The 25293-nt window shown below is 32.0% G+C and overlaps 4 protein-coding genes across 4 annotated transcripts; 3 read left to right on the top strand and 1 right to left on the bottom strand.

The window, feature by feature from the left end:
* The first annotated feature begins 4079 nt into the window (after positions 1 to 4079).
* On the top strand, positions 4080 to 4727 carry LOC147411398 (uncharacterized). The gene has a single exon (XM_086448168.1). It carries the CDS (start codon positions 4246 to 4248, stop codon positions 4516 to 4518), a length of 273 nt encoding a protein of 90 aa, XP_086304294.1. The 5' UTR covers positions 4080 to 4245; the 3' UTR covers positions 4519 to 4727.
* A 5963-nt stretch (positions 4728 to 10690) lies between these two features.
* LOC147411397 (uncharacterized) lies at positions 10691 to 11362 on the top strand. Its single transcript, XM_086448157.1, has one exon. The coding sequence runs from the start codon at positions 10883 to 10885 to the stop codon at positions 11150 to 11152; it is 270 nt and encodes an 89-aa protein (XP_086304283.1). The 5' UTR covers positions 10691 to 10882; the 3' UTR covers positions 11153 to 11362.
* Positions 11363 to 13710: 2348 nt separating this feature from the next.
* LOC147411396 (uncharacterized) lies at positions 13711 to 14263 on the top strand. The gene has a single exon (XM_086448144.1). The coding sequence runs from the start codon at positions 13809 to 13811 to the stop codon at positions 14079 to 14081; it is 273 nt and encodes a 90-aa protein (XP_086304270.1). The 5' UTR covers positions 13711 to 13808; the 3' UTR covers positions 14082 to 14263.
* Positions 14264 to 16746: 2483 nt separating this feature from the next.
* On the bottom strand, positions 16747 to 17280 carry LOC147411395 (uncharacterized). Its single transcript, XM_086448133.1, has one exon. It carries the CDS (start codon positions 17176 to 17178, stop codon positions 16906 to 16908), a length of 273 nt encoding a protein of 90 aa, XP_086304259.1. The 5' UTR covers positions 17179 to 17280; the 3' UTR covers positions 16747 to 16905.
* Between the last annotated feature and the right edge of the window lie 8013 nt (positions 17281 to 25293).

Genomic DNA, 25293 nt, shown 5'->3' with positions numbered 1-25293 from the left:
AGAAATTGAGATGGAGGAGGAGATCTTATGTAGATATATTATAGAGTGATGAAGTAAACAGGAAGAAAACATATAAAAAGCAGGAGGCGGTTTCGCTAGTGGTTTTGCAAAGCAGCACATGTTTTCGGGTGTCCATACTCCATAAAAAAAATGAAAATGTAGAAAACAAGCTGTAAGAGATTGCTTTTCTTCTTTTGCAACGCCCACGATTGAAATCGACAAGCAGGGCTGAATGATAGATGAATTGACCATTTTGCACTTCATCTTCTTATAAAACTTTATGTGAAAGTTTAGAGCGTAGAGCTGTTCATATAAGAAGTGTTATCAAGAAAGTAGCCCTTTGGTATTGTGAAGCTAGTGGTTTTCAAAATTTGCCGAGATTTGGGCTTAGTGTAGGACATAAATTTTGCTGCAGCACTTAATATATATGGCCAACCCTTATTCTAAGTAATTAATTACATTATGTATAACACAACAAACTAAGTATATACACATACATAAGAAAAATATATTTAAAATGTTTTGAAAAAGGAAATGGTTGTTATGATCATTGTTGTATATGAGATGTGTTGCATTTTGCTGCACTAAGCAGAGTTGCAGGGGTGTAAGGGGCAACGCCCCCATCAGGAATATAATTTTTTTAGGGGTTTGAAAAGAAAGATTGTGTAATATTTTCTTATAGATTTTCTATCTTTTTAGGAGGGGTTTTATTAAACCACGTAAATCTTTGTTGTTTTGTTTTTCACATTAATAACCTCTCATTTCATTTTTGTAAATGCACTTGAGTGACCTCAGCGTGGGGCACACAGGGGGACACCTTGACATCGGGGATTTGTCTTATTAATATCTTGGAGAAAATGCATTTACAGGCATGCACACATTACCGCGTCAAGATTTCCCCCGTGCATCTCTCACTAAGGTCACTCCAACATTAATTTTTGTGTGTAACCAATCCATTGTGGAATTGAAAGAAATGCTCTCACCTTAATTGAAAATTAAATTGAATAAGAAAAGTTTCACAACCAAACGCCATTTTTCATTTTATTGGTTATTTTGTTCTAGAAAAAATATATATGTTGTGGTTATATAATTTTTTTTTTACCTCTCACCACTCCATGGTTGTATTTTTTATATGGGGAGACCTTCGTTGGCAATATTGTTATTTTTATTTAAACATTTATTTGTAGCGTCTTTAGTGAACATTGAGAATTGCATTGCTCCAAGTAATTAAATCCACTTAAATAAAGTGTTAACTTGCCAAGTTGATTAAACTTTCTAAGAGTTGGTATCGTGACTTGTGTTGAAAATCCCCTTCATCTACTAATTACTAACCATGGACTCACTTGCATATGAAAATCGAAGTAATTAAATTATTTTTAGAGTATATCGCATCAGTCCCCAAAAATGTTTGATTCTAGTATCATCCTTTGAAATGGAAGTTTTGTTGTTTGTCCTCGCATCTACTTACTCACCTACCCACCCTCCAAAAATAAAAATAATAAAGAATTAAATTGGCCAAGTATCTAGTGTGCCACTAGTTGATAGTATAATGTTTATATAACGGTGGTATTATATTGAAGCAACAAATCAAACATTAAACTCATCCACAATTTATGGTCTTTCAAATTTTTTTTTTTCTTTTATCATGTGGTAAAATCAAGTGCTCATGGTGGATTTATAGTGGGAGTGGGGGCAATCCCCCCCCCCCCCCCCCCCCCCCTAAAACATTGAAGGAGAAGTTTAAAAGGTAAATTTAACAAAACATGCATAACATATCAATGATTTATTAAAATGGAGCACTATAAATATTATTTACCAAAATGGTAATTTACCGCATTGGTAAATATTTTAATTTATCAAAATGATAAAAATAATAATTTTCATATTTTTTTTCTACTGAAAATAACATTTTACGTGAAAAAAGTAAAAATATATTTTAAAACGTTTTTTAGTAAAAATATATGGGTCCAGCCAAATTGAACTGAGATCCTCCGACCCACGATCTGACAAATTTGAGAAATTTTTGGTTGAATCAACATTTCTGCATTTAAAATCATAGAACCAAAAATTGGGAATTTTCTGTAGCATCAAATGCTATACTAATTAAATAATCTCAATTGTAATTTACAGTTTTAGGAACATTCAAAATTTGACATCTAATGATCTCTCCAAACCAAAATCAAAAATAAATTGTCTTCTAGTATTGGCTCTCCTCTCAATTGGGACCCCAACAACTCAAATACATAACTTTCCTGAGCGACTCTTCCGATTGATTAATATTCTTCTAGCTCTTCTTTGGTACCATAGAATAAGAAGAAGGAGGTGAGAGTCTCCTTGCCTCTTAATAGGATATGAGATTGTTCTTGGCATGTTGTTGTAGTGATCGAAGAGTGTAAAGCAGCACATGTTTTCGGGTGTCCACACTTCATATAAAAATAAAATTACAATAGAGTAGAAAACGAGTTGAAAGAGATTGCTTTTCTTCCTTACAACAACCACGATTGAATCGATAAGAAGGGCTGAATTATTGATGAATTGACCATTTTGCACTTTATCTTCTTATAAAACTTTATGTAAAAGTGTAGAGCGTGAGGAGTATAAGCTCTCCATGAAAAAATTGTTATCACGAATGTAGCCCATTGGTATTGAAGTTAGTGGTTTTCATGATTTGCCGAGTTTTGGCCTGTAATGGACATAAATTTCGTTGCGGCACTTATTTAGATATGGGAAAATTAGTCTTAAAATCACTTTTATTGAAATATGACAGGTCTCTTGTTATAAAATATGGCCTTTTAAAGATTCTTATAGAAACATTTTTCTACTAGAGATTTTATGTAACTTCCAGCTGACTTTTGTTAATAAAGTACCAAAAATACCCTTTTTAAATTAAAACACCTAAATGAATCCCTAGTCTTCTTCTTAACCTCTCTTTGTCCTGTGCAGGTATTTGCCAAGTTTCTCCTTATGCAATTTTTTGCTCTGTAATACATTAAGTTTTCTTTTTGAATTTCATAAATTTTCATCATTTTTTCTTTCTAAAATGAGTATGAGATTTTGAGGAACTATTTGTCTATGTTTCGTCTTTTTGAGTTTCTACTCAAAACTATGATTAGAAATTAAAATTAAAAAAAAAATGAGATTCTTTCCAAGTTTTAAAGTTTCTTTATCACTGATATCTATCTCACAATCCTCTTTTTTTTTTTTTTTTTATTGAGAAATTTCTAATGGGTCTTGCTTAAATTTGATTAAATATTGTTCTTTTATTTAGTAAATGAAGCAAAACCTTAGATGAAAGAATGGATTCATAAGGGGCTTGATCTTATAGCACGGATAACATATTGTAATGCCGGTTTGAGGTTGTATTTCTTGTTTCTCTTACCCACCAAAAATCAATAATGACTGCGATAAACTTAAAAACTGGTAAAAAAATTATATTTAGTTGAATTTAAAGGGGAGATTTCAGGAGAGACCCATTTGCTATGAGATTTGACTGTGGTTAGGGTGTTAATTAGTGTAACAATATTGGATTAGTTTGTTCGGGCATGCATTTGATCTCATTTCTTTCAACACCATCAAAACACTATTTTTAGGTTTTTGAAGAGTTTATTGAGAAATTCTCTAGCCATAAGCCTTTAAGAGAGTGTTTTGAACATGGTGTTATCTTTTGAACTGTCATTTATGAAGAGGAGGATGATTTTTTTTTCTCGAAGGGGTGAAGAGAGAGATATTTAATTATGTTTAAAGTAATAGGAAAATATTTGAAAATTTTAATTGAGATCGCATTTAAGTCCATACATTACAATTACTTTTTTCCATTTTTAATAATCTCCCAATTGTAAGTTTAGGATGCGATAAAGCATGATATTTTACAGGTTAAACCATGAGCACCAAACCAATGGCCACTTTCTTTATACCACTACCTACATGGACTGCTATTGCCCCTTAATGATTGAAGTGCTGAGGCACAATGTTATTAGAGTTGAGGAGCAAAATGGTCATTTCACATATAATTCATTTCTTGTCGATTTCCATCTTTTTGTCTGATTCGAAAGCTGTTGCTGCTTTACCAAACAAGTAGCGAAACCGGCTCCTGGTTTTTATATGATTTCTTCCTGTTTTACTTCATCACTCTATATAAGATCTCTTCCTTCATCTCAATTTCTTCATCCAAATTCGAAACAAAGAAGAAATCTTTTTCTTATTTTTCTCATCAAATATTAATCAAAACAATTAGACACAAGAAAGATGAGTTCGACCAGCAGAGCTTGGATTGTGGCAGCAAGCGTTGGAGTCGTGGAAGCATTGAAGGATCAAGGAGGATTGTGTAGATGGAATTACAGTCTTCGATCGTTAAAACAACATGCCAAGAACAATCTCAGATCCTATTATGAAGCAAGGAGACTCTCACCTCCTCCTTCTTCTTATTCTATGGTAGCAAAGAAGAACGAGAAGAAGATTAATCAATCGGAAGAATCTCTCAGGAAAGTTATGTATTTGAGTTGTTGGGGTCCCAATTGAGAACTAACTCTAGAAGATCGGCGAATTCTGTTGTTGGATCTTTGGCAAACAAGGAAAGCTCCAAGTCCCACTTAATCTCTTTACATCAACAAAACAGTTTGGTTTGGAGAGATTCATTTGATGTCAAATTTTGAATGTTACCACAACTGTAAATTATGACTTAGATTATAGTATTGCATTTGATGATACAGATTCCCAATTTTTTGCTCCATTAATATTTTAAATTTTTTTTTTCTCTTTTTTTTTTTATAAAGTTAATCAGGGGTTAGACAGACCCCCTACCATAAAAAGGCCACAGAGCTTACAATCTTTCTTAGGCATATGCCCATTGGCATCATGGTTTTAAAACTCAGTTTTGCGTCTCGTCTCGGCCATGCCAAATAGTTGCCTTCTCGGTAGCAGAAATCAATGTTCATCTCTTCCAAGGAGTTTCACAATTTCCTTTAATATATTGAAAACTTAGAGTCGATTCTAATTCAAATCATTTTTATGTTAGCTGTTATGGCAACCTTTCTCCAGCGCTCTGAGCTGCATAACTGACTTCGCTTCCATACATGTAGCCATTCTGCATAGAGGGTACCCTTAATGGTCTCTTATGATTGCTCCTTCTCCTCCTCCATTCCCACCCATAGAACCATCTGAATTAAGCATGAGAACCCCTTCAAGAGGTCTGATTCAGCTATAGAGGCTTGGAGATCTATGAAAGTATTGTCTCAATGTTCCAGAACCAAATTGAAATCAATGTTTTTGACCATTTTTTTTTTTTTTTTTGGAGATACCTCTTGCATTTCCATTGACTTCAGTTTTGCAAGAGACTTTTAGAATGATCAAGCACCCTCATCTTAAAAAAAATTTAAAAAGAAAAGAAGAAAAAAAAAAAAAAAGACCTTGATTTATTCCCAAAACCCATTTTAATTCAACCTCTAAGGCACACGGGGGAGTGCATAAGGGATTTTAGCAGAGGTTGACAAAGGCACACGTTTATGTTACTCTCTTATTAAGGACATTTTTTGTGAAACCTTAGGTGTTCTTCAAAGTTACTCAACATAAAAAAAAAAAAAAAAAAATTGCGGTTTTATAGCATTAAACTGAATTATATATTATTACTTTCGCTTATGGTATGATTTTATATTTGTATGACTTAAAATCATTATTTCATAAAGTTGGAATATATTCATGATATAATGGTGTACAGATTTTCAAAGCCCTCTGAAAACATATGTTAGCTTATAAAATGCAGAAGTTATCCAAATCGACCAACACAAAACATTTTAACACCTCTGAATCAATAATCTACACACCACATCGTCAACTGTTATAAACAACCAACACAGATGGATGATCGGATGAAATATCTATCAAATTGGTTGGATCAAATATTTAATTCCTTGTTAAATAATATCTATCAACAGATGATTCATTAATAGAACTGACTTTAGTATAAAATCCCATTGAATCACCGGTTCAATCCAATTTTTAAAACATTGTTTTGGAACCAACGGTGGTCCAACTAGATTTTCCTTGTTAAAAAATCCATTCAATTAGTGAACAATTGGTTTTTTTTTTTTTATTATACTTAATTAAAATAAATGATGATTTATTAGGATAAAAGTACATATATTTTAAAACTTTTTTATATCGGTCCAGCCAAATTGAACCAAGGTCGAACCCACGGTCTGACTCTGACTAATTTGAGAAATTTCCGGTTGAATCAACATTTGTGCATATAAAACATTGTTAAAATCATAGAACCAAAAATTGGGAATATTCTGTAGCATCAAATGCAATACGAAATAATCTTAATCGTAATTTACAGTTTTAGGAACATTTAAAATTTGACATCTAATGATCTCTCCAACTCCAAACCAAAATCCAAAATAAACTGTCTTCCAGTGTTAGCTCTCCTCTCAATTGGGACCCCAACAACTCAAATACATAACTTTCCTGAGAGACTCTTCCGATTGATAGTCTCCTTGCCTCATAATAGGATCTGAGATTGTTCTTGGCATGTTGTTGTAGTGATCGAAGAGTGTAATTCCATCTACACAACCCTCCTTGATCCTTTAATGCTTCTACGACTCCAATGCTTGCTGCCACAATCCAAGCTCTTCTTGTCGAACTCATCTTTTTGATTTTTGGTTAGAAAAATGAGAAATAGATTTCTTCTTTGTTTCAAATTTGGATGAAGAAATTGAGATGGAGGAGGAGATCTTATATAGAGATATTATAGAGTGATGAAGTAAACAGGAAGAAAACATTTAAAAACCAGGAGGCGGTTTCGCTAGTGGTTTTGCACAGGAACACATGTTTTTGGGTGTCCATACTCCAAATAAAAATGAATTTAGTAGAAAACTAGCTGAAAGAGATTGCTTTACTTCTCTTACAACGACTACGATTGAAATCGACGAGAAGGGCTGAATGATAGATGAATTGACCATTTTGCACCTCATCTTCTTATAAAACTTTATGTGAAAGTTTAGAGCGTAGAGAGGCATGAGCTGTCCATATAAGAAGTGTTATCAAGAAAGTAATCCATGGGCATTGTGAAGCTAGTGGTTTTCAAAATTTGCCGAGATTTGGGCTGAGTGTAGGACATAAATTTTGCGGCTGCACTTACATATATGGCCAACCCTTATTTTGAGTAATTAATTACATTATGTATAACACTTCAAAGTAAGTATATACACATACATAAGAAAAATATATTTAAATTTTTTTTGTAAAAGGAAACAGTTGTTATGATCATTGTTCTACATGAGATATCTGTCTTGCATTTTGCTGGGCTAAACAGAGTTGCTGGGGTGCAGGGGACAACGCCCCCATAAGGGGTGTAATTTTTTTTAGGGGTTTGAAAAGAAAGCTTTATATCTTTTCAAGAGAGGGGGGGGGGGGGGGCGATCTCAACAACACGTTTTAACAACTCCTAAATTTATAAATAAAGATATGTATGATTATAAAACCTAAGAGAATAGTGATTATAACTTTTATGATTTGTGGATGTAGGCACACTATCAAACTACATAAATCTTTGTTGTCTTATTTTTCACATCAATAACCTCTCATTTCATTTTTGTAAGTGTACTGAAGCGATCTCAGCGTGGGACACACGGGGGACACCTTGACGTGGAGGATGCCTCTTACTAATATCTAGGAGAAAATGCATTTACAGGCATGCACACGCCACCACATCAAAATTTCCCTCGTGCATCCCCCACTGAGGTCACTCCAACATTAATTTTTGTGTCTAACCAATCCATTGTGGGATTGGAAGAACTTATCTCACCTTAATTGAAAATTAAATTGAAAAAGAAAAGTTTCACAACCAAACACCATTTTTCATTTTATTGGTATTGTGTTCTAGAAAAAATATATATGATGTGGTTATATAGTTTTTTTTTTTATGTATACCTCTCACCACTCCATGGTTGTATTTTTTATATGGGGAGAACTTGGTTGGCAACATTGTTATCTTTATTTAAACATTTATTTGTAGCGCCTTTAGTGAACATTGAGAATTGCATTGCTCCAAGTAATTAAATCCACTTAAATAAAGTGTTAACTTGCCAAGTTGATTAAACTTTCTTAGAGTTGGTATTATGATTTGTGTTGAAAATCCCCTTCATCTACTAATTACTAACCATTGACTCACTTGCAAATGAAAATCAAAGTAATTAAATTATTTTGAGAGTATATCGCATCAGCCCCTAAAAATCCCCTTCAATTGTAATTTACAATTTTAGGAACATTCAAAATTTGACATCTAATGATCTCTCCAAACCAAAATCCAAAATAAACTGTCTTCCAGTGTTGGCTCTCCTCGATCCCAACAACTCAAATACATAACTTTCTTGAGCGACTCTTCCGATTGATTAAGTTTTTTCTCGCCCTTCTTTGCTACCACAGAATAAGGAGGAGGTGAGAGTCTCCTTACCTCATAATAGGATTTGAGATTATTCTTGGCATTTTATTGTAGCGATCAAAGAGTGTAAAGCAGTCAGGGGAGGAACTAGGATTTTCCTTTAGTAAGGGCAAACTATAGCTAGTTGTATACTGAAGTTGATTGGTTTTAAAGAGAAATTAAGAGATTTTTAATTAGAAGTTAAAGAAAATGATATTTAGGTCATTTTCAATTAATATTTAGGAAGTCCCAGTCAAGAGGCATTGTCATCAACAAAAAATTGAAGAGGTGAGGGAGTGGGGACAAATGGGGCATGTAATTAATTGAAAATATAGAGTTGTCTCAAAGTTTTATCGGGTCAAAAATTGGAGGGAGGTGAGGGAATGGGGACAAATAGGACATGTAATTAGTTGAAAATATAGGGGTGTCTCAAAGTTCGATGAGAGCAAAAATTGGAAGGAGGTGAGGGTGTGGGGGAAAATGGCGAGAGAGATGAGGGAGTGGGGACAAATGGGACATGTAATTAGTTGAAAATATAGGGGTGTCTCAAAGTTCTGTAAAGCAATTGCTCCCACCAGCTCCTTACTAGCTCTGCCCCTGAAAACAGGACATGTTTTTTAGTGTCCATACTCCATATAAAAATAAAAATACAATAGAGTAGAAAACTGGTTGAAAGAGTTTGCTTTTCTTCTCTTACAACGACCACGATTGGAATCGACAACAAGGGCAGACTTATTGATAATTGACCATTTTGCACCTTATCTTCTTATAAAACTTCATGTGAAAGTTTAGAATGTAGAGGGGAATGAGCTCTCCGTGAAAAAACTGTTATCACGAAAGTAGCCCATTGGTATTGAAGCTAGTGGTTTTAACGATTTACTGAGATTAAGCCTGTAATGTAGAACATAAATTTCGCTGCATTTCTTAAATACATATGTGAAAATTACTCTTAAAATAACTTTTTATTAAAATACAACATGCCTGTTGTTATAAAACATGGAGTTTAAAGACTCTCTTTTAGAAACGTTTTTCTACTAGAGACTTTATGTAACTTCCGTCTAACTTTTGTTAATGAAGTACCCAAAATACCCTCTTTTAATTAAAATACTTAAATTATAATTAAAAAATCTAGAACACCTATATGAATCCCTAGTCGTCTTCTTACCCTCTCTCTGTCCTGTGTAGGTATTTGCCTAGTTTCTCCTTCTGCAATTTTTTGCTTTGTTATACATAAGTTTTCTTCTTTTTGAGGAATTATTTGTCTATGTTTCGTCTTTTTGAGTTTCTACTCAAACCTACGATTAGAAATTAAAATTTTAAAAAAAAAAAATGAGATTATTTCCAAGTTTTAAAGTTTCTCTCTCATTGATTTCTACCTCACAATCCTTTTTTTTTTTTGAGAAATTTCTAATGGGTCCTGTTTAGATTTGACTAAACATTTTTCTTCTATTTAGTAAATGAAGCAAAACCTTAGATGAAAGATTGGGTTCGTAAGGGGCTTGATCCTATAGCACGGATAACATATTGCAATGGAGGTTTGAGGTTGTATTTCTCGCTTCTCTTACCCAACAAAAATCAATAATGGCTGGGACAAACTTAAAAACTGATAAAAAAAATTTGTATTTAATTAGATTTAAAGAGGAGATACTCATTTGCTATGAGATTTGACTGTGGTTATGGTGTTAATTAGTGTATCAGTATTAGATTAATTTATTCGAGCATATATCTAACCTCATTTGTTTCAACACCATCAAACCACTATTTTTAAGTTTTGGAAGAGTTTATTGAGAAATTCTTTGGTGATAAGCCTTTTGGTGAGTGTTTTGAACATGACATTATATTTTGAACTTGTATTCTATGAAGAGGAGGATGTTTTTTTTTTTTTTTTTTCATAAATAGGGGTGAAGGGAGAGATATTTAGTTATGTTTAAGAATTCCCATTTGGTTGGGATCCAATCAAAAGTGATCTTGGACTTGAGGGTATTTCAGGTTTCTAGGTCCATGCATTAGAATTATTTTCTTTCATTTTTAATAATTTCCCTCTTGCAGATTTAGGATATGATAGAGTATGAGATTTTTTTCGTGTAAACCATGAGCACCAAACCAATGGCCACTTTCTTTATACCACTACCTACATGGACTGCTATTGCCCCTTAATGATTGAGTGCTGAGATACAATGTTATCGGAGTTGAGGAGCAATATGGTCATTTCACATATAAATCATTTCAAGCCTTCATGTCGATTTGCATCTTTTTGTCTGATTCGAAAACTGTTGCTGCTTTACCAAACAACTAGCGAAACCGCTTCCTGATTTTTATATGATTTCTTCCTGTTTTACTTCATCACTCTATATAAGATCTCATCCTCCATCTCAATTTCTTCATCCAAATTCGAAACAAAGAAGAAATCTATTTCTTATTTTTCTAATCAAATATTAATCAAAACAAGCAGACAGAAGAAGAAAGATGAGTTCGACCAGCAGAGCTTGGATTGTGGCAGCAAGCGTGGGAGTCGTGGAAGCATTGAAGGATCAAGGAGGATTGTGTAGATGGAATTACACTCTTCGATCGTTGAAACAACATGCCAAGAACAATCTCAGATCCTATTATGAAGCAAGGAGACTCTCACCTCCTCCTACTTATTCTATGATAGCAAAGAAGAACGAGAAGAAGATTAATCAATCGGAAGAGTCTCTCAGGAAAGTTATGTATTTGAGTTGTTGGGGTCCCAATTGAGAACTAACACTAGAAGATCGGCGAATTCTATTGTTGGAACTTTGGCAAACAAGGAAAACTCCGAGTCCCACTTAACCTCTTTACATCAACAAAACAGTTTCGTTTGGAGAGATTCATTTGATGTCAAATTTTGAATGTTACTACAATTGTAAATTATGTTTTAGATTATAGTATTGCATTTGATGATATAGATTCCCAATTTTTGCTCTATTAATATTTTTAACATTTTTTTTTCTAGACTTAGACAGACCCCCTACAGAATATATGCCAGATATTGAGTCATCTCGGACGCGCACTAGGAAATACATAAAAAATTAAGTCCACTCTACCTGTAGAGTTAATGGAAGAAATCTGCAGTATAGTTGCCTTCTCTGTAGCAGAAATCAATGTTCATAGAACCATCAGAATTAAGCATGAGAACTCCTTCAGGAGGTCTGATTCAGCTATAGAGGCTTGGAGTTCTATGAAAAGTACTCTGGCTCAATGTTCCAGAACCCATTTGAAATCAATGTTTTTGACCATTTTTTTTTAAAGATACCTCTTGCATTTCCCTTGTCTTCAGCTTGGCAAGAGACTTTTAGAAATAATCAAACACCCTCATCTTAAACAAATTTAGAAAGAAAAGAAAAAAAAAAAAAAAAACCTTGATTTATTCCCAAAACCCATTTGAATTCAACCTCTAAGATAAAACAAATTTTTTTTTAATCTATTAGCTTCTTAAGCTTGTATTCAACCTACCTCTAAGAGAAAGTCCCCAACTTTTCTTCGAAAAACCCTATTGCCTTTAACATCCCCCTAAAAACCTATATTATGCTAGATTTTTGAGACTTGAAGAAGAGAGAATCTTTGAATTGTTAAGAGTATAACTATTCCTATTAGAAGTTAAAGATTATTATTATTGTTATTTTAGGGAGAGGGGAAGAGCATAAGGGATTTTAGCAAAGGTTGACAAGGGCATTTCACATTTATGTTACTCTCTTTTTAAGGAAATTTTTTAGTGAAATCTTTGGTGTTTTTCAAAGTTACTTAATTTAAAATAATAATAATAATAATGTGGTTTTATAGCATTAAAGTGAATTATCCATTATCACTTTCGCTTATGGTATGATTTTATATTTGTATGACTTAAAATCATTATTTCATAAAGTTGGAATATATTCATGACATAATGGTGTACATATTTTCACAGCCCTTCTGAAAATATGTCTTAGCTTATAAAATGCAGAAGTTATCCAAATCAACCAGCACAAAACATTTTAATGCCTCTAAATCAATAACCTACACATGACAATGTTAACTGTTATAAACAACCAACACAGATCGATGATCAGATCAAATATCGATCAAATTGGTTGGATCAATATTTAATTCGTTGTTAAATAATATCTATATTATTTTGAGGAATTATTTATCTATGTTTTTTTTTTTTCTTCTGAAATTAGTATGAGATTTTGAGGTACTATTTATCTATGTTTCTTTTTTTTGAGTTTCTACTCAAAACTACAATTAGAAATTAAATTTAAAAAAAAATGATATTCTTTCCAAGTTTTAAAGTTTCTCTCTCACTGATTTCTTCCTCACAATCCTTTTTTTTTTTTTTTTTGAGAAATTTCTAATGGATCATATTTAGATTTGATTAAAAATTATTCTTTTATTTAGTAAATGAAGTAAAATCTTAGATGAAAGAATGGATTCATAAGGGGCTTGATCCTATAGTACGGATAACATATTGCAATGCAGGTTTGAGGTTGTATTTATCGCTTCTCTTACCCATCAAAATCAATAATGACTAAGATAAGCTTAAAAATTGGTTAAAAAAATTGTATTTAATTGGATTTAAAGAGGAGATTTTAGGAGAGACCAATTGCTACGAGATTTGATTGTGGTTATGGTGTTGATTAGTGTATTAGTATTGGATTAGTTTATTCGAGTATATGTCTGACCCCATTACTTTCAACACCATCAAATCACTATTTTTAGGTTTTAAAAGAATTTATTGAGAAATTCTTTGACGATAAGCCATTTGAAAAGTGTTTTAAACGTAACGTTATCTTTTGGACTGTCATTTATGTAGAAGAGGATGATTTTTTTAATTTTTATTTTTTGATAGGGGTGAAGAGAGAGATATTTAGTTATGTTTAAAGTCATAGGAAAATATTTGAAAAATTGAATTGAGATCCTATTTAGTTGGGATCCAGTGCATTGCAATTATTTCCTTCCATTTTTAATAATTTTCTACTTGTACGTTTAGGATAGGATGTGAAAAAGCATGATATTTTACCATGTAAACCAGGAGCATCAAACCAATGGCCACTTTCTTAATACCACTACCTACATGGACTGCGATTGCCCCTTAATGATTGAAGTGCTGAGGTACAATGTTATTAGAGTTGAGGAGCAAAATTGTCATTTCACATATAATTCATTTCTTGTCGATTTCCATCTTTTTGTCTGATTCGAAAGCTGTTGTTGTTTTACCAAACAAGTAGCGAAACCGGCACCTGGTTTTTATATGATTTCTTCCTGTTTTACTTCATCACTCTATATAAGATCTCTTCCTTCATCTCAATTTCTTCATCCGGATTCGAAACAAAGAAGAAATCTATTTCATATTTTTCTAATCAAATATTAATCAAAACAATCAGACACAAGAAAGATGAGTTCGACCAGCAGAGCTTGGATTGTGGCAGCAAGCGTTGGAGTCGTGGAAGCATTGAAGGATCAAGGAGGATTGTGTAGATGGAATTACACTCTTCGATCGTTGAAACAACATGCCAAGAACAATCTCAGATCCTATTATGAAGCAAGGAGACTCTCATCTCCTCCTTCTTCTTATTCTATGGTAGCAAAGAAGAACAAGAAGAAGATTAATCAATCGGAAGAGTCTCTCAGGAAAGTTATGTATTTGAGTTGTTGGGGTCCCAATTGAGAACTAACACTAGAAGATCGGCGAATTCTATTGTTGGAACTTTGGCAAACAAGGAAAACTCCAAGTCCCACTTAACATCTTTACATCAACAAAACAGTTTCGTTTGCATTTGATGTCAAATTTTGAATGTTACCACAACTGTAAATTATGATTTAGATTATAGTATTGCATTTGATGATACAGATTCCCAATTTTTTGCTCTATTAATATTTTAACATTTTTTTTTTCTCTTTTTTTAAAGTTAATCAGGGGTTAGACAGACCCCCTACCAGAAAAAGGCCACAGAGCTTACAATCTTTCATAGGCATGCCCATTGGCATCATGGTTTTAAAACTCGGTTTTGCATCTCTTCTAGGCCATGCCAAATAGTTGCCTTCTCTGTAGCAGAAATCAATGTTCATCTCTTCCATGGAGTTTCACAATTTCCTTTAATGTATTGAAAACTTAGATTCGATTCCAATTCAAATCATTTTTATGTTAGCTGTTATGGCAACTCTAAGACCTTTCTCCAGCGCTCTGAGCTCATGCTGCATAACTGACTTCACTTCCATACATGTAGCCATTCTGTATAGATGGTACCCTTAATGGTCTCTTCCCACCCATAGAACCATCTGAATTAAGCATGAGAACCCCTTCAAGAGGTCTGATTCAGCTATAGAGGCTTGGAGATCTACGAAAGTATTGTCTCAATGATCCAGAACCAAATTGAAATCAATGTTTTTGACCATTTTTTTTTTTTTTTTGAGATACCTCTTGCATTTCCATTGACTTCAGTTTTGCAAGAGACTTTTAGAATGATCAAGCACCCTCATCTTTAAAAAAATTTAAAAGAAAAGAAAAAAAAAACCTTGATTTATCCCCAAAACCCATTTGAATTCAACCTCTAAGATTTCAAAAAATAAAAAATAAAAAAAAAATAATCTATTAACTTCGTAAGCTTGTATTCAATCAACAACCTCTTGGAAAAAATCCCCAACTTTTCTTCCAAAAACCCTATTGCCTTTAACATCCCCCTAAAAACCTATATTATGCTCGATTTTTGAGACTTGAAGAAGAGAGAATCTTTACTCGTTAAGAGGATAGCTTTTCCTAATATAAGTCAAAGATTATTATTATTATTTTAGGGAGAGGGGGCGTGCATAAGGGCTTTTAGCAAAGGTTGACAAGGGCATTTCACATTTATGTTACTCTCTTATTAAGGAAATTTTTTAATGAAACCTTAGGTGTTCTTCAAAGTTACTTAACTTAAAAAAAAATGTGGTATTCTAGCAATAAAGTGAATTATACATCATTACTTTCACTTTGTTTTTACTTAAGTTTTGATTTCTTATAGGCAGAAAGAAAAGAAGTTTAAATAAATCCTGATTTTTAAATTAAATATAAAAAGAAAAATTATTACATAAAAAATATGGTTGAGACGTACACAAAGTATTATCCTAAAATGAAATTCGCCCCTGTTACTGTACCACAGTTTGTAGACGTTCGTTTTACAGGATTCAACAACCCACGTATTCAAAAGGATACTCTAAATTGAAACGTAATTTCGAACTTGACGATAGTGTGTGCTCTCATAACGAAGAATTAAGATGCATTGATTATAATTAAAATATCAGATAAATCAAGTGTGTTTTAAATCAACTAAGCATTGAATATAATTAAAGAGAAAGTGATTGTTTAGAACAATAGTCACAAATCTAATCCGAGATTTTGCACTCCCCTGTGCGGACGTCGTACGTGCGCACATACATTAAGATTTTCGAATTGAAGGATCTAAATTCTAATTGGAATTTTAGATTTTTCTCTTAGGCTTCCGTGTGCGCACGTGACCCCATCCACTACTTCTATACACTTTAAAATTATTAGAAACACAATTATTTAAGAATTGCAAATCAATTCTTTTCCTACTCAATGTAGGACTAAAATTACTCAAGACAAAATCAAAACTATCAACTAAACTTAAAACATAAAACATAAGGTAAACATGGGATTGAATTACCCAATGATTAATAAATTGATTTATCATATAATTAAAATTAATTGAATATTAAAAGATTTTTCAAATTCAACCTTCCAAATTCCAATACACTTATGGTATGATTTTATATTTGTATGACTTAAAATCATTATTTCATAAAGTTGGAATTTATTCATGATATAATGGTGTACATATTCTCACAGCCCTTCAGAAAAACATGTAGTAGCTTATAAAATGCAGAAGTTATCCAGATCGACCAACACATAACATTTTAACAAATTGATGATCAGCGGCTCAAATATATATCAAATTGGTTGGATCAATATTTAATTCGTTGTTAAATAATATCTATCAACAGATGATTCGTTAATATAACTGAATTTATTATAAAATCCCATTGAACCACCGGTTCAATCCAAATTTTAAAACACTGTTTTGGAACCAACGGTGGTCCAACTAGATTTTCCTTGTTAAAAAATCCATTCGGTTAGTGAACAATTGGTTTTTTGTTTTTTTTGTTTTTGTTTTAACTATATATTTAATTAAAATAAATAATGATTGATTATTTTAAAACTTTTTAATATCGGTCCAGCCAAATTGAACCGAGGTCGAACCCACGGTCTGACTCTGACCAATTTTAGAAATTTCCGGTTGAATCAACATTTGTGCATTTAAAACATTTTAAAATCATAGAACCAAAATTTGGGAATTCTCTGTAGCATCAAATGCAATACTAAACAATCTCAATCGTAATTTACAGTTTTAGGAACATTTAAAATTTGACATCTAATGATCTCCAAGTCCAAACCAAAATCCAAAATAAACTGTCTTCCAGTGTTAGCTCTCCTCTCAATTGGGACCCCAACAACTCAAATACATAACTTTCCTGAGAGATTCTTCCGACTGATTAATCTTCTTTTCGCTCTTCTTTGGTATCATAGAATAAGAAGAAGGAGGAGGTGATAGTCTCCTTGCCTCATAATAGGATCTGAGATTATTCTTGGCATGTTGTTGTAGCGATCGAAGAGTGTAATTCCATCTACACAACCCTCCTTGATCCTTTAATGCTTCTACGACTCCAACACTTGCTGCCACAATCCAAGCTCTTCTTGTCGAACTCATCTTTTTTATTTTTTGTTAGAAAAATGAGAAATAGATTTCTTCTTTGTTTCAAATTTGGATGAAGAAATTGAGATGGAGGAGGAGATCTTACATAGAGTGATCAAGTAAACAGGAAGAAAACATTTAAAAACCAGGAGGCGGTTTCGCTAGTGGTTTTGCAAAGCAGCACATGTTTTCGGGTGTCCATACTCCATAAAAAAATGAAAAAGTAGAAAACAAGCTGTAAGAGATTGCTTTTCTTCTTTTGCAACGCCAACGATTGAAATCGACAAGACGGGGCTGAATGATAGATGAATTGACCATTTTGCACCTCATCTTCTTATAAAACTTTAAGTGAAACTGTAGAGCGTAGAGGGGCATAAGCTGTCCATGTAAGAAGTGTTATTAAGAAGCTAGTGGTTTTCCCGATTTGCCGAGATTTGGCTTGTAGTGTAGGACATAAATTGCTGACGTGTGTTGAAAATCCCCTTCATCTACTAATTACCAACCATTGACTCACTTGCACATCGAAGTAATTAAATTATTTTTAGAGTATATCACATCAGTCCCCAAAAATGTTTGATTCTAGCATCATCCTCTGAAACGGAAGTTTTGGTGTTTGTCCTCATCTACTCACTCCCTAACTATATAACACTAACACACACACACACACTCTAAAATTAAAAATAATAAAAATAAAAAATTAAATTGGCCAGTTTTCTACTGCGCCACCAGTTGATAGTATAATGTTTATATAACGGTGGTATTTTAGTAATAGAATAGATTGTATGGACGATTCCACGACTTAAAGTGTTGGAATGATTTATATTGAAACAACAAATCAAACATTAAACTCATTCATGATTTATGGTTATTCGAATTTTGTTTTTTCTTTTATCATGTGGTAAAATCAGTTGCTCGACTCCTTTTAAGTATGGGCAGAATTTCTTAAACTTTGATGGAGAAACTTAAAAAGTAAATTTACCAAAACATGCACGACATATTGATTATTTATTAAAACGAAGCATTATACATATTATTTACCAAAATGATAATTTACTATTTTGGTAAATATTTTAATTTATCAAAACGGTAAAAATAGTAATTTTCATTTTTTTTTATCGAAAATAATCTTTTTATCGGAATTAACATGAGATTAAAATGTATTTTATATAGTGTTAAAAAGATCATTCTAATATGAAATCAAAATGTATTTTATATAATATTAGAAGATTCTTTCTGACAATGTATTTTTACATTTTGATTTAATGTCAGAAGGTTCTTTTCAACAAAAATATGAAAATTATTATTTTTTCCGTTTTGATAAAATAAAATATTTATCAAAATGGTAAAGTATTATTTTGATAAATAAGATTTATAGTGCTCCGTTTTAATAAATAAGTTTGAAAAGTTGTTCATTTTGATAACTTTTTCAACTTACAATTTAAATATTTTTAAGATCTTTAAAGACTTTTCCCCCACAGAAATTTTAACTTTGCCCCTAAGAATTTTATAAACTTTAAAGAAGTCATACAAAAATTTAAATTTCTTCATATCTTTAAAGGACTTTGCCCCCACAAAAATTTGTAAACTTTGAAGGAGTTACTTGTAAATTAAATAAATTAATATCATCAACAAAATTTGCCCCCCTCACAAAATATTTTTAAAATTTGAAAGAATTAATAGTAATTTAAAAAAAAAATTATATCAATAATACCACACGTCAAAATTTTGCCCCAAGAAGACAACATCCAGGCTTCGCCCCTCCTTGTAAGGGACTTATCCTAAAATGCTAACTTTAGCCAACCAATTGGCATGGATCATATTCAATTCAGTGAAAGAAGAATATTTAATCGAATTAGATATTTGTTTTTCATGTAATTTTATTATTAAAATATTAATTCTCTTGCTTTGTAGTAGTGAATTTTGTTTGACAAAGCTTTGGTGGCTAAGGATCAAGAGTCCAACTCCGCGTGGTTAAGGTGTCAAACTTACGACCGTCATACTTGAAAAACCAGGTCATGGAAGTCTACTGCAAAATTCTAATACAGATGTACTAAAAATGCCAAACGAGATGCCCTATGACTCGAAAGCCTTACCAACGTCATGTTCCCTTCCCATCTTTGTGGACTTAAAAGGCAATATGCTTGATTTCTTTTAATCATTTTTATTTAATTATTTTTTGTTAGAATAAATTTTCAAATAATTATCGAAGTTTTCAAAAATGACGAGAGTGTTACATGTATTGACACAACTACCACATAATGTTGATAAAATATTATCAAATTGTCAACATTAACAGTACTTTCAAAAAAAATTGATTATTTTTTTGTAATTATTTGAGAAGTTACCCTTTTTATTAACGACTTATTTCTATATCATCTGGGTACAAGTATTCTTCTAGTTTAAATCTCCTTTTTCTTAGTTTAGTGGTAAATTCCAACTATGAATCTTTTGCCTTATTCATCATATGATCATATTTTGATAATTAAGTTAATAATAAATAAAAAAAATTGTAGTAATGAAATGTATCAGAATGAGAATTGCATACGCTTGCTTTCATCACTCACATTTATGTAATTTTTACAAAAAATTTATTGTATATTATTTGCATAAAAATAATAGCATGTGATTCGTTTGAAATTTTATAAAAGTTCTTTTTCAGTATTTAACAACGTTATCTATGTTATACCTAATTGTTAGAACCCATGTTAGCGATTTGGAATAAGGCAAAAATTCGGTTAGTGAAAAATTGGAGTTATATTTGATTTTGGATTGTAAAAATTCGGCCAAAAATTCGATAAATGGAAAATATGTGGCATATGCTTCATGTGTGAATTATCCGTTTTATTTCAAAAATTTGAAAACTAAAAATTTGGCCACATGATAGTAATGTTAATACTGACGGTTATGATAATAATGATGGTGGTGATAATGAGGACATTGAGGTTATTGTTCCATTTTGATTTAAAAAGAAAAAGACTAAAATCAAGGGACAAATCATCAATTTGAAAAATTAAGGTGTAATCTTAAATAAATGGAGAAGGTCGTGTCGCTATTTTTTTAAAGATAAAAATGACATTTGTCTCGTAAAAATGTGGACTCCTCCAAAATTTTGAAGTACGATCGCTTAAAAGTCGACTTGTATTATATGTCACAACTTACTAATTTACACTTTGTAACACACAACAAATTATAGAAGCATTTTTTTTCGACCAAGTTTTATAAAAATTCGTAAAGGTCGTGTATTATTCTTTTCAAACTTAAATCCATGAATTATTCAGAAGAATTCAATAATTTAGAGAATAATACTTCTATTGAAAAAAATGAAAAACTCTTGAATTTTTCAAGAATTAAATGAGAGATTGCTAACAAGGGTTAGAACATGTATTGTTTGGTTATATCCTCATTTCACTACAAGAAAAATGGGACCTTCCTACTAAAAATTTCTAGTAATCGGGTTGAAATGATGTATGTGATCTTCCTTGGAGGATACTTGATTATTTACTTCCCCTACTCCAATTGTTATTATGTGTATAATGAACCATCATTTCTCCTCAATTATATATTACTCGTATATTGAGGAAATACATTTATGGTTATGTGCATACAACCACGTCAGTGCAGTGTTGGAGGTAGTGATGTAGGAAGTCATTGAAGCATTTCTTATTGAAATAATATAAAAAATCACATACTTTTTTATGGCCGGCAAAAAAAGATTATTACGTATGCTTTTTTCAATAGAAAAACACTTTTCTTAATAAGTTAGTAAGGAAAGTTTAGTTTTTTTTTTTTTTTTTTTTTTGACTGCTTTACTATGTGGCATTTAAAAACAAGATTTGATACCGCTTAGATGCATAGGAAAAAATTCTAAGAATTTTGAAAAAGTTAAAAGAGTTATTATTTATTGTTAAATTTTAATTTAAAATTTAGGAGTTCTGTGACTGTTCATTTTCAACACCTTAGATCTAGTTTTATTCCTTAATATTTAATCTAAGTATTACATGAAATTTAGATGGTTTGTGGTGTAAGATTGCTAATGTGGTAATTCATGTGAGGTAAAATAAAGATATGTTTTAGTGATAAAGTGGTGAATGGCATATTGCCATGTGTATTGAAAAAAAGTGAATTCCAAACAGTTAATCTCCAAAATATCTCTCGATAATGTTTTTTAATACACGTGGCATCATTCCATTGTTCAATAGTTTGAGACATAAAAATGGCAACAGCAAATCTGTCTAACTTAGTCAGGGTACTCTTTAACTCTTTTCAATATAGCTCAATTAAAATTTATGATAGTGTATCTGAATAAGGGTAGTTTTGTAAAATGAGTAATGCACACGCGTTAATCTGATTAATTGATCAAGGGTAGTTCTGTGGGACACTTAAAACCAAAACAAAACAAAACCATGGTCTAGCCCACCTATTTAGGAGCGGAATCTGAGTGCGTTTTATTAGTTTCCCCGGTTTTACCAAAACCAACCACTTTTCTGGAAACTCCAAAAACCGTGTTTTTTAAACTTTCTCTCCTCCTCTCTTTCTCTAATCTCTATATATATGATGACCTTAGCGAACTTGCTTAACCTAACCTTTTTAAGCTAAAGAAAACCACTACGCCTTCAAAGCTTCCTTACCACTCTTCAATTTCTCTCAGTTTTTTTAATTCTTCGAAACAAGCAGAAATGAGCAGTAAAGCACGTGTCTGCAAATTCGAGTCTACTTTCAAATCTCTGCAAAAAAATACGATGAAGGAATCGGGAAAGTCTAACCAAGTTAGGCGGTTTTCAGGCGTCTTGTATCCGTCGAAGAAAACAAACGGTGAGGACAAAAGGAGACGAGAAGAGGAGAAAGCAGAGAAACTCGTGCACTTGATCTGTTGGGGACCCAATTAATATTTTTTTTTTCTTTTTTCTTTTTTCTTTTTTTTCCCTTCAAATCATTGTAATGTGTTTGAGGTTTTGCGCTAAAAATCGATATTCATAGAATATTTTACAATTAAAATCTCGAGTCTCGACACAGTGATGAAATTTGTCTTTTTTATTTTTTATTTTTATAGATTCTATTAACACACCAACTTTTACTTATAATACACAATCTAATTTTATCAAAAGTTTTAACCCTCTCTAGGGATTTTTCCGAAGACGTGGGCAACTTTTGCAAGAATTCTGATTCTGGTACACTGTTCATTTTAATTCTCAAAATGTGTTTCCAGAATGCGTTCGCTGGCGATCTTATTGGTAAAAATGTGACAATCTTGGTGGTAAAAACATGGTTTCGGAATTAAAATGAACACTGTATTGGACATTTCAAAAGGATTGGTGCGTTATAAGAAAATTTGGGTGTGTTAATAGAAGTTCTCTTATTATATTGTGAGAACAAACGCCCTCAAAAAAAAAAAAAAAAAACACAAAATAAAAAAAAACCCACTAATCGTGCCCAATTCTTATCCAAATTCCGGTTTAGGTACTTTGTTCATTTTAATCCCCAAAACATAGATTTCAAGTGAATACCTCACTTTTATAATTAATAAAGTCATTGGTATATCTATGAATTTGTAGATATTAAAATTGTCATTCATCCCATTATATTTTTTGGGTGAATCTATGTGCCTAAATTCCGAGTTCATTATATTTTAATTTTCAAAACATGTATTCATCATTTTTATAACCTACAAATACATGAGTTCATCACTTTTAATATCTTCGAATTCATAGATATAACAGTGAATTCATTAATTATAAAAGTGATGAATTCACTTGAAATGTATGTTTTGGAAATTAAACTGAACAATGTATGGAAACCAGAATTTGGACATAAATTGCACACATTTTGAAAAAAAATCCCTATTTTGTTGTTGTTGTTGTGGTAGCGGTGCTTTAAATGTTGTACTGCACAACATCTAATTGAATCATGTTTGTGTCTCCCGTCTCCATCATAGTTATATCTTCATCAGATAATGATGAAAGTTTGTTATACAAATATGTGAACCTAATAATCAAGACCCAAGACCACACCTCATGAAGTCGAGGTCTTGAGTTCGAATCACCCCTTAGGAGCCACATTTGGAGATTTATCCCATAAATTACTTAGGTGTGAATGGTGGGAGGGATAGCACGCATCCAAAGGATTAGTCAGGTACTCTAAGAGACTCAGATATCTCAATTTCCAAAAAAACAAAAAAAAAAAAAACATATGAGAACCAAATGGTACATTAATTTTTTTTTTCTTCCCAAAATTATCAACTTAATTATTTTTAATCTATTAAACCTCATCTTCAATCTATCTTGTAACTCACCTAAATCTTTTTAGAATTTTCTTGGTTTTTCTATATAAAATTGTAATATCACCTACTTCAAAAAATCTATCTTATGTCTTGAGGTTTTGAAGGTTCACATAAATAGAAGATAAAAATTCTAAGATTGGAATACCATAACATTTACAATTAAAGGCAAGGTTGTCTCTATACCATAGAATGATGATCACTAAAAGTTTATAGGTCATTGAGGATAAAAGTTGCATTGAGTCGAGGTTTGAGTAGCTCACTGTTATAGCTCTGGGATAACTAACCATTTTTGAGAGAGGTTCACCACATTCATCAAATCATGACTAATCCTATAAGTTAGACCTTCCCATTCCATCCGTCCAAACTAATAAATCGATAGAGGTTAGAATAATACCTTAACTTTGAACTTAGGGAGTTAGGGTTTTCATCAAAGGGAAGCAAGTCAATGGTGTTTTAATCAATTAAGAGTCTTAAAAAGTGATTGATGGAGTAGATGCTTATCTTCATTCATAAGTGATCGCTACGCTTCCTAACCCACCACCCTGATCTTGAATCTATTTTAGACTCATTTAATTTACACTGCGAAATACCACTTGAGGAGTTCGAGGGAAGAACCCATAACTCATCTTATCTCCCTGAATCCACTTGGATTCAATTGATAACGTAGGTGAGCATTTGCTAAGAAAGCATCATACTCTAGCTTATGGACACCCACAACATAATTTGGTCTAGATTTCAACTAATGGTCTACAATTCGGGGTATTCCAAGCAACTCAATCGTCTGACATACATAACAAAGGATTCTTTGAATATGAAGATGTGAACATTTAAATGGAAAAAGAGGAAGAATGATGATAGATGGATGGGACAATGAAGAGATGAGTTGCACAACTAGTCACTATTAAGGGATGCAAACTTTTAATCAAGGACCATACATTATCTTGCGTGTTTGACGAGAATAACATTAATTTTGATTTTCCAAGTAACATTAATTGTGCTAGCCTAATTCATTAAGTAAGGTTTGTTGAGTACCAAACTTGATAAAATAAGAGAGTTTTTGTTATAAAATTGCATCAGATAAGTCTGCCCGGTATATCCCTCTATTTTTAATTGGGGTGTGATAAATACAAATTGGAGTGCTAATAGCAATTTTCTTTGCTTAATTGACTTCAAAATAGGTTTTTGGAAGGATAAATTATTGGTTTGTGTGTTAAATATGACGAAATTTCGAATCTAGTACACTGTTCATTTTAATTCCCAAAACATGTTTTTACTAGCTAGATAGTCATTTTTATTAGCGAGATCACAATTTCTTGAAAAATACTTTTTGGGCATTAGGTATTGGAATCGGAATTTTTGTAAAAGCTTTCGGAAAGAGTTGGAATTATCCAAAATCCGTGTGTTCCTAATTTTTTTTTAACGGATTTGATTTCTTCAAGTATATCCGAATTAAAATATGGATCGGATATGAGTTGATGTCCCTAACCTGAGTTGGATACGGAACCATCCCTATATTCAAATGATAGATTATTTTGTATGTTGTATATTATATTTTTATATTTTTTAATCTATCATTAATTAACAATGAGTATTAGGTGTGGTGGTCAAAGTTTTTTTTCAAAAGAGAGAGAGGTCTTTAGTTAAAATCACATTTTTTTATAAATTACTTTGTAATGATTTGAAATTACTTGACCTGGATCAATTAATTCGATTAAATCAGATTCGAATATAGGTTTAATGAAAGTAAAAAAAACAATCAGATATGATTTGAATTAATAGGATCCGGATTTGGACCCGAATTAAAAATCTAGATATGGATAGACGCATATTTGATCCAAACTTGACCCATTTTA

Source organism: Akebia trifoliata, chromosome 1 (genome assembly GCF_017979445.1).
Source record: "Akebia trifoliata isolate Shusen 1 chromosome 1, ASM1797944v1, whole genome shotgun sequence".
Taxonomy (NCBI): domain Eukaryota; kingdom Viridiplantae; phylum Streptophyta; class Magnoliopsida; order Ranunculales; family Lardizabalaceae; genus Akebia; species Akebia trifoliata.
This window is presented reverse-complemented; position numbering and strand designations above follow the sequence as displayed.

Excerpts from the sequence above, each read along its gene's own strand:
- LOC147411396 (XM_086448144.1), top strand. The coding sequence starts at position 13,809 with ATGAGTTCGACCAGCAGAGCTTGGATTGTGGCAGCAAGCGTTGGAGTC.
- LOC147411398 (XM_086448168.1), top strand. The coding sequence starts at position 4,246 with ATGAGTTCGACCAGCAGAGCTTGGATTGTGGCAGCAAGCGTTGGAGTC.
- LOC147411395 (XM_086448133.1), bottom strand. The coding sequence starts at position 17,178 with ATGAGTTCGACAAGAAGAGCTTGGATTGTGGCAGCAAGTGTTGGAGTC.
- LOC147411397 (XM_086448157.1), top strand. The coding sequence starts at position 10,883 with ATGAGTTCGACCAGCAGAGCTTGGATTGTGGCAGCAAGCGTGGGAGTC.